This window comes from Rhinocladiella mackenziei (assembly GCF_000835555.1).
Source record: "Rhinocladiella mackenziei CBS 650.93 unplaced genomic scaffold supercont1.10, whole genome shotgun sequence".
Lineage (NCBI taxonomy): Eukaryota > Fungi > Ascomycota > Eurotiomycetes > Chaetothyriales > Herpotrichiellaceae > Rhinocladiella > Rhinocladiella mackenziei.
In genome coordinates, this window is record NW_013550595.1 from 176,012 (window position 1) to 190,460 (window position 14,449).

Here is a 14,449-nt window from a genome sequence, read left to right on the forward strand (position 1 = left end):
TGCCGCTTTTACACAACTACGAGATGCTTGTCCTCGTATAATCTATCTCTCATACTTGCTGCAGCCTCTATCTATAGCCTCGAGCGAGATGGAGTGAGTCTGATCAAGATTCTTGGCCCTATTTCAGAGTCACCAATTCCTCTGCGCTGGTCTATTGACGGTCAGATATGCTAGATTTAGGGAAGAAAAGGTTGCTCACCGGGTGAATGGCCACACAGCTATCAAAGTCTTTCTTTGTTGCGCCCATCTTGACGGCAAGTCTAGCCTGGTCAGCGTCAATCTCGTCAGAAAAGCCACCAGACTTACCCAAAGCCTTGCATCATCTCATCACAGCCTTTGCCCAAGATATGCAGTCCCACCACTTTCTCATCAGGCAGTATCGTCACGAGCTTGAATTCTGTCGGCTCTTTCTTCTTTTCCTCTGGTGGGAATCTGAAATCACGTCAGTCTCTCTGCTCGCGACTTGGAATGGTCCAACACCTACACGTCGTAGTACATGGCCGAAAACTTGGTGTGATGGATTTTGACTTTATCCTTGCCGTACCTTTCGATGGCTTGCGGCTCGGTCAAACCAGTAGTTCCGACTTCTGGATGTGAAAACACCACGGACGGAATCTTGTCATAGTCGAGGAAAGAATTCTTCATCTCGGGAGGTCCAAAAAGGCGATTTCCCAATATTCTGCCCGCTGCGATGGCGACCGGGGTAAGTTCGACCTGGGGAGAGGTTAGGAAGCATGGGGCGGAGGCAGCAGGTTTACATACTTGGCCCGTGACGTCTCCTAGGGCGTAGACACCGTTGACAGACGTGTTTTGAAATTTATCGACTGCAATATGACCAGTTTTATCGAGCTGGATGGGGATGTTCTCCAAACCAAGGCCCCGTGTCTCAGGAGTCCGTCCAATGGCCCATAACAGCTCGTTGGTCATCATTTCCGTCCCGTCATTCATTATGAGCTTGAGTTGTTTCTCTCGCGGATCGGACTCATCCTGGGCTGGGTTCAGTTGAATGACTTCCTTGATTCCCGGATGATTCCGGTGCACATGGATGCCCAAGTCTTCGTAGTGCTTGGTCATGGTCTCCTGAATCATCGGGTCGAATTTTCTCAAGAAAGTGTTGCCTCGGATAAACATATGCGTCTCAACACCAATCGCATTCATCACTCCGGCAAGCTCGACTGCGATATATCCGGCTCCGACGAACACCATCTTCTTCGGCAGGTGTTTGATCAAGAAGTATTCGTCGGACGTGATTCCGTATTCTGAGCCTTTGATGTTGGCCGGGATCGTCGGGTATGAGCCCGTTGAAATGGTGATGTGCGGTGCCGTGACTCGGAACGGTTCGCTTCCATCGTTGGATTTCACTTCCATTTCATGTTCTCCCACGAATGTTGCTGTGCCATGGATCAATTCGATTCCTTCTTTGGCCCAATTGTTCTCATACGCTCCATTCAGCACTTTTATTCGAGCATCTCTTTTCTCGACAAAGCTCGCAAAGTCAAACGAATTGCCATCTCCGTATTTGTAGCCGTAATGTTGGCCCGCCTTCATGGCTTCATTGATGGATGCAAAGTTCCATGTCATCTTCTTGGGCACACATCTGAGATGAGTCAGTCAGGACACAGCCCCACGATGGCGACGGCCAAGTAGTTTACCCGACGTTCACACAGCAGCCCCCAGACATCCCAGCACCAATGATACATGTCCGGGCGCCGTACCATCCACTGGCTCTGCGGGCGGCACCACTTCCCCCTGATCCTCCTCCAATGACGATGTAGTCATACTGCTTCGCGACCGGAGCCATATTTGAGGAAGAAGAGGAAAACTGTCTGGACAGGCCGACTAGTCGTGACACCGAGGCGTGGGAGGAGGAGGAAGGGTCGGGTCGAAATGGTTCAATGCTGGAGGATCGTCGAGTTGCCAGGGTCAAAGTGCCGGAGCGAATCGAAGAAGCGGACTGCCTGAGAAATCGATTGGGGCCGACTGACATGTCACTGAAAGGAGAAGAAGTAAGAAGGGAGAGGGGGAATTTTTAAAAGAAAGACGAGAATCCTCCATGAAACGCAAATGTACGTACTGGAGATCTGCCACAAGCGAAAATGGTCAAAATTGATGATGTGATCCGGTGCGGGAGAAATCCTTCGGCGGCATGAGCCCTCAGAATATTTCCGCCAATGCCGTCAACGTCTCGGGCCTTCCCCCACGGCCGGGACTCTGGTTGCTTATCAAATCATGCAGGACGCCCCAATTGTCATGACGCTCGAATATCTCAAATACCAGGCGAGCTGGGCACGGGAGCGATTAGTCTAGCTGCAGGTCTCACAAGGCCTAATGATACGTTCGTTTTGTCCTCATCGGGGCATCCTCCCCAAATTGGAATTTGGCAAACATCGACATGCGACAGCATTGCAACAAAGTGATGTCATGTATCGAAAATGAAATCCTGACGTCAGATCTATAGCTTTGATTTGGCTCGTGTGTCCTCTCCCTTGTCGCCAATATCAATTTGCTGCCACCATGGATACCCGTTCGGCGCATTCCGAGGGACCTGACCGGTAAAGTTGGCCTGTCTCTTCTGCAGGAAACTCTCCACTCCCTCAATGTTGTCCTTGCTACCAAACATGCCATGGATGATCCTCGAGTCGAGAAGATGAGCACCTTCAGCGCTGTCTGGGCCTCTGTACATGAGCTCTCTCATCATCTTGGTCGAGACCGTCGATGTGTTCTTAGCGATCTCATCCGCCAGCTCGAGTGCTCGTGACAGAGTCGCTTCTGGCGTTGGACAAGTCTCCGAGAAGAGAGTGCCGAACAGGGGATGGTCCGCTGGATAGACCATGCCCGTAGTGGTCAGGTGTAGTGCTCTTGAATGACCAATCAATCGTGGGAGGAAGTAAGAAGAGCATGCCTCCATGATGAGTCCCCGTCTGCTGAAAACGAATCCGACCTTGGCCTGGGCATATGCGATCCGTATACAGGCCGGCAAGCACATGGTGATACCGACGCCAACGGCCGCGCCTTGGATGGCCGCGATCGTCGGTTTTGAGCAATGGTGTATCGCCAAAGAAACTCGTCCACCACTGCGAGATGTCAGCCTCAATGTCTTTCTTCGTAAGCACAGCCGGTTTCTTACCCGTCTCTGTGATCTACGTCGCGTTCTGTTTTCGGGTTCTTGATTTCTCCCTTCTCATCCCTGGCTCCCAAGAACCCAATCTCGAGATCCGCTCCTGCGCAATAGCTCCTTCCTGCGCCAGTCAAGACAACTACCTTGACACGCTCATCAATGTCCAGGAGCTCGTATACCCGCTCCAGGTCTTCTCGCATAACATCTGTGAAAGCATTGTGTTTCTCTGGTCTGTTCAAAGTGATCAAAATCACCGGTGTCGGAGTTGGAGACGAGGCTGGGACGTGGGAGACTCTGATATGACGGCAAGGGAGCGAAGCATAGGAATCAGGAACTTTCAGAGGCGGACGTGGAGCTCGAGGCATATTGAATGTAGCACGCGATGGAGTTGGAAGAGTTGGAGGAAGAAAGCAGAGTATGCTTGAGAGATTACTCAAATATTGTCAGCATACCATCATGTTTTGGGCCCTGAATCTCGGATTGACTGGAATATGAATTGTTTTCATCAATGTCCATTACCCTCGGTTCAAGATCAATCCGCACTCGCCGCGGTTGGATAGAATTGGGGGGAGACTTAAAAAGCTGATGCGGGGGCCAGCCCTCTATCGAGGTGCCTAGGTTAGTAGGTTCTCCATAAACAAAGAGCCGAATCCGAAACTAACTCATGTGATTAGTCAAAGGTTGGTAGAGAGTAAAGCGCCAGCAAGGACATGATCACCAACACCCGCCGAATTTGGTGGTACTCTTCCGAAATGCCAAGATGCTAACTTCTCTTGGTTCTAGGTGGACAAGACAAAGGGAGACTGGTCCCGACTGACATGATGGACTAGATGGATTCTTCATCCTCGCAAAGAGCAAAGATAACTACTAACACCTTTGCACTTCGAGGACTCTGAGGACCGATTTGTGTCCCAAGACTGATTTCGTCCTCGAAGCAACACACCTGTCGGCCGCCGAAGATTCCTTTTCCTTCTCCTTCTCCTTCACCAGGCCCTTGCAACAGAGAGGCCACCTCAGCACAAATCAGGACGGAGCGACCCGACTCTATCCAGAGTCACGTGAGAGCCACGAGTCTTGGGGACGTAGAATTTATTTGCCAAGCTTTGCTCCTCTTCCAATATCCACTGGGTTCTGAGGGCACACAACCGCTTCAAATGGCTGGCTCGTCAAACAAAGGAACCACTAAAAGCCCCGAGAGACAAAAAGGCAAGGCTCCTGCTTCTGGAACGGGTTCTGCTGGCTTCAATAATGAGGATTACAACATACGTTCACCAGAACGCACCAAGGTCTTGACCCAAATTAAAGAATGTAATCGACAACCATCCCGTCACTCCTGCCTTCTGGGCTTGTTGTCAGCTCGCCGATATGAACCGCCTGGAAGCTATCGCCAAATGGGAACAGGAAGCAATTACTTTCTCCGAGAATCCGGTCTCTGCCATAGCAATGCAATGTGAGTCGCCAGGATTTTACGCCAAAGCGAGGTGGCATTGTGGATGTGCTCACTGTTAACAGGGAGTCAGCGATTCCCGGATTCAGAATTCCCAGGATCAGAGACAGGCTCGTGACGTTCAGAGGGTCCAAAGAGGCGCAAGCTGAATTCTGATGCACAGCCATCGGCGGACAACGCAAAGTCCCTGTTGTCCGGTCCCTCAGAATACTCCTGTCTAACCGTATACACAGTGCCGAGAGCGCGATGATTACAGATGCGTCCTGACGAGAAGACCACATCCTCAGGTGGCCCATATATTCCCCCACTCTGTGCTCGACCCACGCCCGAGAGCTGGTCGAAATAAAACCTCTAATGCGATTCCTGGGTTTTGGCAATCTTCACGCGTTTTTTGGGACAAGGACCGGGTCAACAAATGGAAAAATACGGTCTTTCCAGATTCTGAGAATCCTGAGATTGGTATTGAACCATGCTTTAATCTCATCTCTCTCTCGCCCGACGCACATGATATGTGGAATCGGGGGGTGTTCGCACTGAAGCCGCTGAACCTTTCACACGATCGTAAGAAGCTTACTGTTCAATTCTTCTGGCATGTCCCGGGTAAATACGACATTGGTAGCCAGATTGATTTGCTTACGGAACCCACATCATCAGAAGGCTTGGATTTCGTCGCAGACGGATACTGTTTGACTCGCGTTGAGAGGGAAGGCTCCCACCCGCGCCTTCGTCACATTTGTTCTGGAGAGAAGTTCACTTTCGCCACCAACGACCCCACGAACCTGCCCTTACCAAGCGTGGAACTCTTGGACATGCAATGGGCTCTCCAACGTCTGATGGGAATGTGCAGTGCTGCAGGATGGCCAAGCTTGGAGGATGATGACGGTGTCGATAGTGACGATGATTGGCATGTTCCGGACGATACCTATTCCAATGCGCACAACTCCTTGAAGAGAGTCCACCAATGGGTCGGTACTGAAAAGGGTGCCGGTGTCACGCCGGAAATTTCAATGCCTATGCCGAGTCCTTCTATGACTGAGTGTCCTTAACAGACATGAATGGACATTTAACAGACTGAAGAGACTAGCGGCGGTATAGCGACGCGTGCCTTGGCGGATATGCACGTTACGTATCATGGATTGTACAATAGGCCTTTATGCGAAGCATTTATCCCGTATTAGTAATAAAATAAAATATAGACGGAGGTCGAGAATCGTACCCAAGACTCACATGATGCATTGATAGAAGATGTAGCAGGCCCAGCGTAGATTGTAATTCTGATGATCAAATGGATCGACGCTTTGACGGACCATGCTATGAGTTGTCAGTTCCTGCGCCAATATCTAAAGATGTCCAATCTCCTATTGATCGTTGCAGTATGACGTGAAGAGCTTTCTGCCAAAGTGGGATCCCAACTATCGAAGACAACTACCCTCAGAAGTTTCGTATAGACACTACGCTCCATGAAGTCAAGACCCAAATAATCGACGCTGCTGTTTATTCATGCTAGAATGGTGAAAAGGACTTATAACGAGCCATTGCAGGTTCTGGCAACAGGCGACTTTCACTTATCCTCTCCATTATCGGCGCAGGATCGCTTCAATGAGCACGTATTCTTTCTTCCCACACTTTGACATCTCTCGTGGAGTTCTGGATACGCCCCATCCAGAGAAGTGTGACACGACTTACCAAACCGTCTGTATTCGTAGGATCTTAAGACTTCTTTCCACCCCGATACCATACAAAACCAGAAACCCGCTCCAGAAGAATCTTGTTGAACAGGAGCCAGTTTCCCGCTCTTGGAAAACGGGCTATCATTCCTATTCAGGATATAGGGTAGAAAAGGGGTCAACCAAACGTGATTTGAGCTAGGAAGAGCCTTGCTTCGGAATCGTTTCAGTTCTAGCGGTTGCATTGATGGCGACAGCTGGCTTTTGTAGATCGCCAAGGTAGTTGAACTCGTCTGCGTCTGGATAGAAGGTGGCCTCAAAGTGTGTTTTCAGCATTTCGCATCTCCCCTCCACTGTAAAGCACGGCCTTAGTCTCCCAATATCTCCAGGAATCAGCGGAATGTCACTTCCAGGGTCAGCTTCATAAGTTGACAACCATACACCTCCAGGTTTAGGCCAGCCCATATACCGATAAATCCTTTGCTCCCTTCGGCTGGACCCATTGGTCAGTCTGAACCAGGAAAATTGATCACTTCATATTCTCGTGCGCTCGGCCACTAGACTACCCCAATTCTGAGCAGTGATCTGCAGAATTTGTCCCCCAAATCCTGATCATTGAAAACTTCGACTGGAGGGTTTAGCCAAGGTATTCCAGCTCAACAGCATTGACAAAGGGAGTACTTCCGGATACCATGTCCGTTTACATCGGCGGGCTTGATCGTGACCTTTTGCCGGAGACTAGCAGCGGTGAAGTGCCTATTCTCCTTGAGAGAGTCTGTGGCTCGACGAACTTAAGGCTAGGTAATAAAGCTGCCTCATTGCCGTGCTGCAAAATCCCTCTTGCTTCTCATGCCGTTTCCATCTTTGCCGTTGGGAGGTTCCGGTTGGACACGGCCACGCCATCATGTCCGGAGAGCGCGTATCACGAACAATCCCGTAGAAACAATTTCTCAAGTATGGTCGGAAAACATGAGCCAATGAAATGGTCAGAGACAGTGCACTTGACAACCGGATCCACCATCCCAAGCAGTCTCCTGTAGCTATCGTTAAGGATCATTTCTTCAAAGACTTGTTGGTCCCTGTTGGCTCCACTGCAAGGCGACAACATGACTGGCAAATCACTGCATATGGTAGGTACCAGCTTTCGTTAGATGCAATATAACATCCCACTACCATCGGACACAATAGGGCCCAACTTGGATCAAATTGGATGACCCCTAGATGTACGCGAACATGTAGGATGGTTTATCGATAACTTTCAGTTGGGCATTATGCAGTGGCGATTTAGATCGCTCTAGGCCTGGCCTACACGGTCGTTTTCTGTGCAACGACACACTGCGATCGTGTACGGAGAGCATTTCACCTCCATCACTTAGGTCTTGCCCGGGAGAAAGGAAGCGTAAGTTAGGTGGAAAGAGAGAATACGCATTAATGATTCCCTCGCCGAGGACTAGCCCAGGGCCAATGTGTTGTAATCGTGGATCAAGAGTCGGCGTGTCCGATCTTTTGATGGGTGATGTATGATTGAGTCCAACACTTCCTTAGCGGAGCGGTCGCAGTATCTTTCGGGACAGAAACGAGGCCGAATTCAGGGAGACGGTAGGCCCATGTTCTTACTCCGCTCAGATGGAAAAATGAGGGTCATTATTGCGGCGCATGGAAACATGTGTGAAGCCTTGGGGGAACATTCTGATCTCGAACCACGCAAAGTGGCATCGAGCAGCTTGACCACTCGGTGAAACAAGTAATTTTGTATCTTTGCTTACAGCCATTGAAGGAGACTGGGGATGTAGAGTCTGAATAGACAGACTTGGATCAATGTGATCATTTGTATTTTTCTCGAGGCTTGCGGGAGAGAGCTCTTGCGAGGTGTGGAATCTGGTTCGCAGTTTCGGTAGCCCGTGGATGCGCCATAACACGAAACTTCTGTTGGAATTAGGTCATTTCTTCTTGAGCGGAGCGATTGAACAATCCTATGTGTTCATTAGGAGTGCTGGGCATGTTGGTAATGTGTGAAATGCTCACAAAAACTCACCGCAGTGTGTTTCAAATCTCGCAAACAGATTTGGAGAGCTGCCTGCAACAACTCGAAATTTGTGGCATGGAGCCCCAACAGCAAAGCAACACCAGACGGACCGAGACTCCTTCGACTCTGACGAGAATGAGGCACGTCTCATTAGACAGAAACACCATCAATACCTCGAAACTACAACTTTGTACGCTTCTTTGGGCGGTCTTCAGCTCTCCTTCCACGCCTTCTACACAAATTTTCATCTGCATTGTGCGACACGAAACTCGGAAAGCACAACGCACGATCATATTTATTTACAATCTCTTCTCCAAAGCTTTGCTCAAGGCAAATCCAATGATGAAAAGGTTTAAGGAGCCAAAAAATACGCGGATAAGAGCCCCTGAGAAGTCGTTAGCTTTGCAAATCCCGACAACCATGAGACGACAACATACCGAAGGACACTTAATGACGATCTCCACCGCGCTGTGCAATGCAGGGACACCGCCATAGCGAACTCACTTCTTGAGCTGAGTCGCTCCCACAAGGTCTAGAAACACGGTTAGCATGTCGGGGACTCATCATGCGCGATCAAAGGTAACTCACAAGTATGAAGAAGGATCAAATGAGGAGGGAGGTTCAGAACAGAGTGAAATAGGGCAGATTCCCGCCAAGAATTCGGCACCCAGGGCTACGAAATTCATTTTTTCGGCGTACTTTTGAGCACTGAAGTCCCGGAGATTTGATGCGGTACAAGCGGCAGGCGTGGAACGGAGCTACGGGTAGAGACGTGGAATGAATCACGTGATACACGTAACTGTAGATCCTGCGACGCTACGGCATGGACCATGCCGAGTCGAAGACATAGAATCAAACATCTTGCCGCTCCTGGATCGAGCAGCAATCGTGCGTTACTTCCAAAGCGGCAATCAAGCATGGAGCCTTTGCAAAGGATGAAAACGACATACCTCGGGTCCTCCATCCAATATACTATGTACTTGTGGTCGACCAGCTATATTCATGGGCATCTCGGACAACAATATGTACGAGTCTTCAGGTCCAATTTAAGTTGATCGTGCACCGTCTTCATTTACACAGTAGCAGCTACTATTTGATGTCCCTGTCGACCATTTGTAGGAGACCAAAGTCGTACTAACTACTGAAGTACAGTGTCGATATGGAGTATGTTGGAGATACAATATTATGCGATGCCCTTACAATGATAACCGGCGTTTACACTTTGCCCCATTTTGTTCTTCATGGCCTAATATGACCTTGCTTTGTTTGATGTACCACTGCCGCAAAGCAGGCAATACCGATTGATATGACATTTATGGCTCTGGGTGTTGAGCTATGGCACATCCTCTATCGTACTGCATTTTGCACTCGGGCGCCACTATGATGCAAAACATGCAATATCAAGCTCTCCAGCCCTGAACAAACTCATGCAGTCGATCAATGACCACCCCAAACACAGCGTTGACACTGTCAGCCAACACCTGATCCAACAACCTTACAGCCTCTTCTTCACTGACATCGAGATTAAACCTCTCTCTCACTTTGCCCACAGCACCTCCAATACCTCCCATCTGCTCTTCTACCAGCCTGACATCCTGGACCGAGCTCTGCACCATCAAACTGAATAGATTCAAGACCAGAGAACTGGATTTGCGCAGGGTTGTATATGCGGTGAAACAATGTTGCTTGAACTGAGCATATTGCGGAGATGTTGTTCCGCCTAGACCTTCCACCATCTCTTTGCAGAGTTTGATAAGGGGAGCAAAGGGTTTCGGATCACGTCCGAGGATGAAGCCAAAGTCGATGTGGAAGAAGTGTCCGGACGGTTGGAGGAGGAGATTGTCGAGATGACGATCACCCACACCGAGAATGTAAGTGATTACGCAGTATCCAGCACATGATCTGATATAGGTGTCCATGGCCTCTTTGCGGACCCCGAGAGGCCCCGACGCATCAGGATTGTTGGCCCGTAGATAGGCGAGCACGGATCCCTTGTATTTTGCAGAGATGGCCGAAATCGCTGTTGATGGAATAAATTGAACGGCCCCGGCGGACGGCGAGGTGGCGAGAATGCGATAAGGGGTAAGTTTGAGATCAAGATTTTCCTTGAGAAGCAGGTTGTTCATTAACGTGATAATCTGTATGACCAGCTGGTCTTGTCGGAGGTCGTCTCCGGTCTTAAAAATAATGGGATATTTCCCCCGAGATTGTGGTCGACCCGGTGCCGAAGAGCTTGAACCATCGGTTTTGCCGGCAATTTTGAAATTAAGAAGCAACGGCGACAACGATGATTTGAAAACACTGGCTTCTTCGGGATAAATCCCGCTTACCTCGATCTCTGGGTCCAGGGGTAGAGGGATTGGGGGTTCGATTTTGATCAGGTCGTTCTTGGGATCGGCCAGGTATTTCTTGAGTAACTCGATCTTGTGTATCCGATTGCTCCGACTGAATCCAACTTCCTTGCTGATTCTTGATAGAACCGCGATCATTTCAGCTTGTCTCAACAACGTTTTGCGCTGCTCCGGATCACGCTCCTCCAGCTCCACCATGAAATAGTACTCCACTCTAGCAAACAGTTTTCGATTTGCGGCGTTGGAATCCGGACCCTGGTCGTCGCACTCAACCATCAAAAACCAGTGCAAATAATTCCCCAGGATAAAGTTGTTCACAGCACGGTCAATGAGAAATTTCGCCAAGGATGAAGCCGGCAGGCCTTCCTCCTGCTTATCGTGCTTCTCAAACTTCAAGGCTTGAACAAGTTGAAGAAGATACAGCTGTAGCTCAGCATCACCGGCTTGCCGGAGTCGGTCGACGGCATAGGCTCGAACAACAGGGCTGTCATACGTGGGACCAAGAAGTTCCAGAGCCGAATCGACGTCGATTTTGGCCCATCTCGGAATCAGCTCTGCCATTTGTCGAGCTTCGTTCGGATTGCTCCAGTCTGTAGCTTTGACCACTTTCGTCAGAGCCCGTTTGTCACGACTCAAATGACGTCGGAACGTCCAAACGACATCCTTCTCTTGTGGACTCAGCTCTTGAGTAGGTCCATAGGAGAGAATCTCGTTGAGTTCGTCCCTCAATTTCGCATTCGGCTTCTGGTCACTGTCGAAATACGCATTTCTGTCGCTGCGGACGAGACGGCGATGTTTGGTTTCGCAGGGATTTTCCCGCTGGAACTGTTCGGGGTCGAAAATTTGGACGAGAGGATAATCCTCGTCATCGACAACTGATGTCCTGGCTGCTATGCCAGGACCATATCGGACTTCGGGTGGAGGTTTTGCTCCGACAAGAGAGGCCGAAGGGGTGCTTTGAAACTCTTTCATCAATTTTGAAGGTTCATATTGATGGTCCTCGAAAATGACCGGAAAGTCCCATCGCGGAAAATCAATGTACAGGGTAAAGTGCTCATCATCCGTCTCGTCATCTGGACCACTTTCTTGATCCGACTCGGCCTGGCCATCGACAACTCCATTCTGAATGCCTCTCGATTCGGCCTCAGACGCTTTTCGTTTGGAAGCCTTGTTCAGGGCGGAGCGTTTCCTCGCCGCTTCATCCACTTCCCGTGCTTTCTTGCCCACTGTCTGGAAAACCAATTGATCAAGCCAGTCGTTTTGTGGGATCTCATTCATTTCATGTTTCTTGAAAAGCTGCTCAAGTCTTTCGAGTTCCTCTTCCTCTGGAATGACGGGAGGGAGTTCCTCATTTCGTTTTCGTCTTTTCGGTTTCAGAATATGCGGAGTACTTGAGGGGAGTTGACCATCAGCAACTTTGTGTCGATAGACTTTACACTTTTGCCGACCTTTCCGTAGAGTACCGTCATTGTCGAACAGAGGAATCGTGGTTCCCCCAAATGGCACACTGTGGTCGATGCTACCGTTGTTCGGGCATGGAGAAATGTCCCAGATAGTAATGGCGATTTGTGAGGAAATTGGACAGTCCTTGATCTGTACCGGAAGTTCCAGCCACTTGTTCCAAGTTCGGCTGTTCTTAAAAAAGATATGGGGTGTTTGCATAGATACTCCCAACGGCTTGGATTCGGCCCATATTTGAGCGGTTACGTAGAGCTCTGAAGTAGGACTTTGAACTGAGCCTATGTGGCGGATCTCCGGATGTTTGAGCAAGATAGAATACGGAACCGGAGTCTGTCTGCCTTCCAGGGTATTACTAGTTCCTAAATCAGCACATCTAATTCAATAAACGTGGATCATCGGCCGATGGAGACACATTTGAGGGAGCTCTGGTCAGCAGGCAGATCCTACCTACATCTTCACACAGACTGGAAAATCGATCTGAGGCGATGTTGCGAATGTGTATGTATCCATGACTCTAGGCTAGATAAAAACATCCTTTATGGCGCTTTGAGGCGCAGACAATACAACATCAAATGACGATCATCAGGATATAGATGAAAGTATTGAAGACAAAACCAACATATGGCAGCCTAAATTGGTTTAGTTCTTTCTAACGCGCCAAGCCTCGCATCGCGTGGTTGTTGAATGCAGCCTGAAGGCATGCGTTTGGGGTCCTTTCTGTCACAGCCTGACGCGGTACGACTGGTTTCTTCAACGGTATCAAAACAGTTCCCATCGGCCAGATTGAGCCGTTCCTTTTTGAGACCCTACCTTGTGGAAACTCTCGCCCTTTCCTAGTAACATTTCCGCCCACTTGCAGCCAGCGATGTGTTGACCATGGCACGTCTGAACACTCAGGCTGTTTCCTCTGATAGTGAGAGTCACGGGCAATCTACTTCTCCCGACCGAGATACCCCACGCACCTCAGAACCACCCTCTTCTGCCGAACATACCATTAGTTCAGATAAGGAGAATCGGACTTATTCTCGGCCCTCTCCAAGAGAAAAAGGGAAGCGAAAGAGCCCTACCTTATCCATGCCCGATCTGTCTACCATTGAATCAAGTGCCCGCAAGAGGAGGAAAGTGAATGGAGAAGATGCCCCAAGCCAGGCAGCACACCAAATCGACAAGCAGTACTATGACCCTAACCAAGCCCCTGAAGAACGAAGGCTTGTTCGCAAAGGTCTACGTAACCTCTTCGCCAAACTACATGATTCCAAGAGCGAATACCTTCGACCTGAATCTACAGGGCTAGAGGAGACTCTCCGAGAAGCCGATGAATTGTACAAAAATGTCAAGCAAACTTCGGAAGCCGCAATTGACTCAAGGTTACTGGTTGAGACGGCGGACCTCTCGTACAAAAAGATAAATAGTCTAACCCTGGGTCATGCCATGACGGGAATTGACGTCGATGACTTCGTCACCAAGTGTATTCTCTTTATGAAACGAGGGGACGAACAAGAACATCGAAATGATAGGCACGACCGAAATGAACCTCCGAGCACACAAACGCAACGGCGGAGACGACGTCATGACGGCGACGTGGAAGGCGGTGACGAGGGCGACACAATGAATTGGGAATACCTGGGGACGAATGCGTGCTTCCTCTACAACTCTCGTCCCTGTCTGACTGGCTTTCTCCTTGGTCCGTTGTCGGTGCAGAAAAAGGTACGACAGCAGACCCAGCGAAAAGCCCGTGAGGCTCGAACCGAAGGCACGCAGGCTCTCCGACCAGTGGAGTTACGAGATGAAGACTTGGAGAAACAAGAATCAGCGAATCTGACGGAGATCTGCACGGAGATTGCACGGCTTCTGAGAAATGTGCAAACCGAGGGCGGAAGGAACGCATCGAGAGAGTTCGATGACGAAGATGAAGACGTAACAGACGAACAAGTGCGGGCAATTCTGCGCCGCCATGGGATGGCGGAAAATGGATGTGTGCCGCTCTTCGACTTCTGTGTCAACCCCAAATCGTTCGGACAGACGGTTGAAAACTTGTTTTACGTGAGCTTTTTGATCAAAGAAGGAAAAGTAGCGCTGGATTTTGACCGTGATGGCCTCCCCACTCTGGGGATTGCAGCCAGTCGTTCCTTCGCGGAGAGGCAAGAAATGCAGCGAAACCAAGCCGTGTTTACCCTTGATTTTGATGTTTGGGAGGATATCATTAAAAGCTTTGGTATTGAGAAAAGTATCATTCCTCATCGGAAGGAGGAGAAATATGACGATGGGATACTCGACTATGCACGCATGGAGGACGATGATGCCCGAGCCATGGAGGAAGAGGAAGTCTCTGACGCCTATGCTTGAGTGAGATGATAAATGGCGGGATATAGGGTGGAA

At 49.6% G+C, this 14,449-nt stretch overlaps 5 protein-coding genes across 5 annotated transcripts; 2 read left to right on the plus strand and 3 right to left on the minus strand.

The window, feature by feature from the left end:
• Positions 1 to 118: 118 nt before the first annotated feature.
• Z518_10746 (glutathione-disulfide reductase) lies at positions 119 to 1,801 on the minus strand (the record flags this gene model as incomplete). Its single annotated transcript, XM_013411577.1, has 6 exons — positions 119 to 151; positions 200 to 260; positions 307 to 432; positions 485 to 714; positions 763 to 1,597; positions 1,653 to 1,801. The coding sequence occupies 6 exons, from the start codon at positions 1,799 to 1,801 to the stop codon at positions 119 to 121; spliced, it is 1,434 nt and encodes a 477-aa protein (XP_013267031.1).
• A 651-nt stretch (positions 1,802 to 2,452) lies between these two features.
• Z518_10747 (uncharacterized protein) lies at positions 2,453 to 3,483 on the minus strand (the record flags this gene model as incomplete). The annotated part of the gene is made up of 2 exons (XM_013411578.1): positions 2,453 to 3,074; positions 3,128 to 3,483. The coding sequence occupies 2 exons, from the start codon at positions 3,481 to 3,483 to the stop codon at positions 2,453 to 2,455; spliced, it is 978 nt and encodes a 325-aa protein (XP_013267032.1).
• A 789-nt stretch (positions 3,484 to 4,272) lies between these two features.
• Z518_10748 (uncharacterized protein) lies at positions 4,273 to 5,611 on the plus strand (the record flags this gene model as incomplete). Its single annotated transcript, XM_013411579.1, has 3 exons — positions 4,273 to 4,568; positions 4,631 to 4,679; positions 4,799 to 5,611. 3 exons carry the CDS (start codon positions 4,273 to 4,275, stop codon positions 5,609 to 5,611), a joined length of 1,158 nt encoding a protein of 385 aa, XP_013267033.1.
• Positions 5,612 to 9,658: 4,047 nt separating this feature from the next.
• Positions 9,659 to 12,580, minus strand: Z518_10749 (uncharacterized protein; the record flags this gene model as incomplete). Its single annotated transcript, XM_013411580.1, has 2 exons — positions 9,659 to 12,422; positions 12,522 to 12,580. The coding sequence occupies 2 exons, from the start codon at positions 12,578 to 12,580 to the stop codon at positions 9,659 to 9,661; spliced, it is 2,823 nt and encodes a 940-aa protein (XP_013267034.1).
• A 366-nt stretch (positions 12,581 to 12,946) lies between these two features.
• On the plus strand, positions 12,947 to 14,416 carry Z518_10750 (uncharacterized protein; the record flags this gene model as incomplete). The annotated part of the gene is made up of 1 exon (XM_013411581.1): positions 12,947 to 14,416. One exon carries the CDS (start codon positions 12,947 to 12,949, stop codon positions 14,414 to 14,416), a length of 1,470 nt encoding a protein of 489 aa, XP_013267035.1.
• Between the last annotated feature and the right edge of the window lie 33 nt (positions 14,417 to 14,449).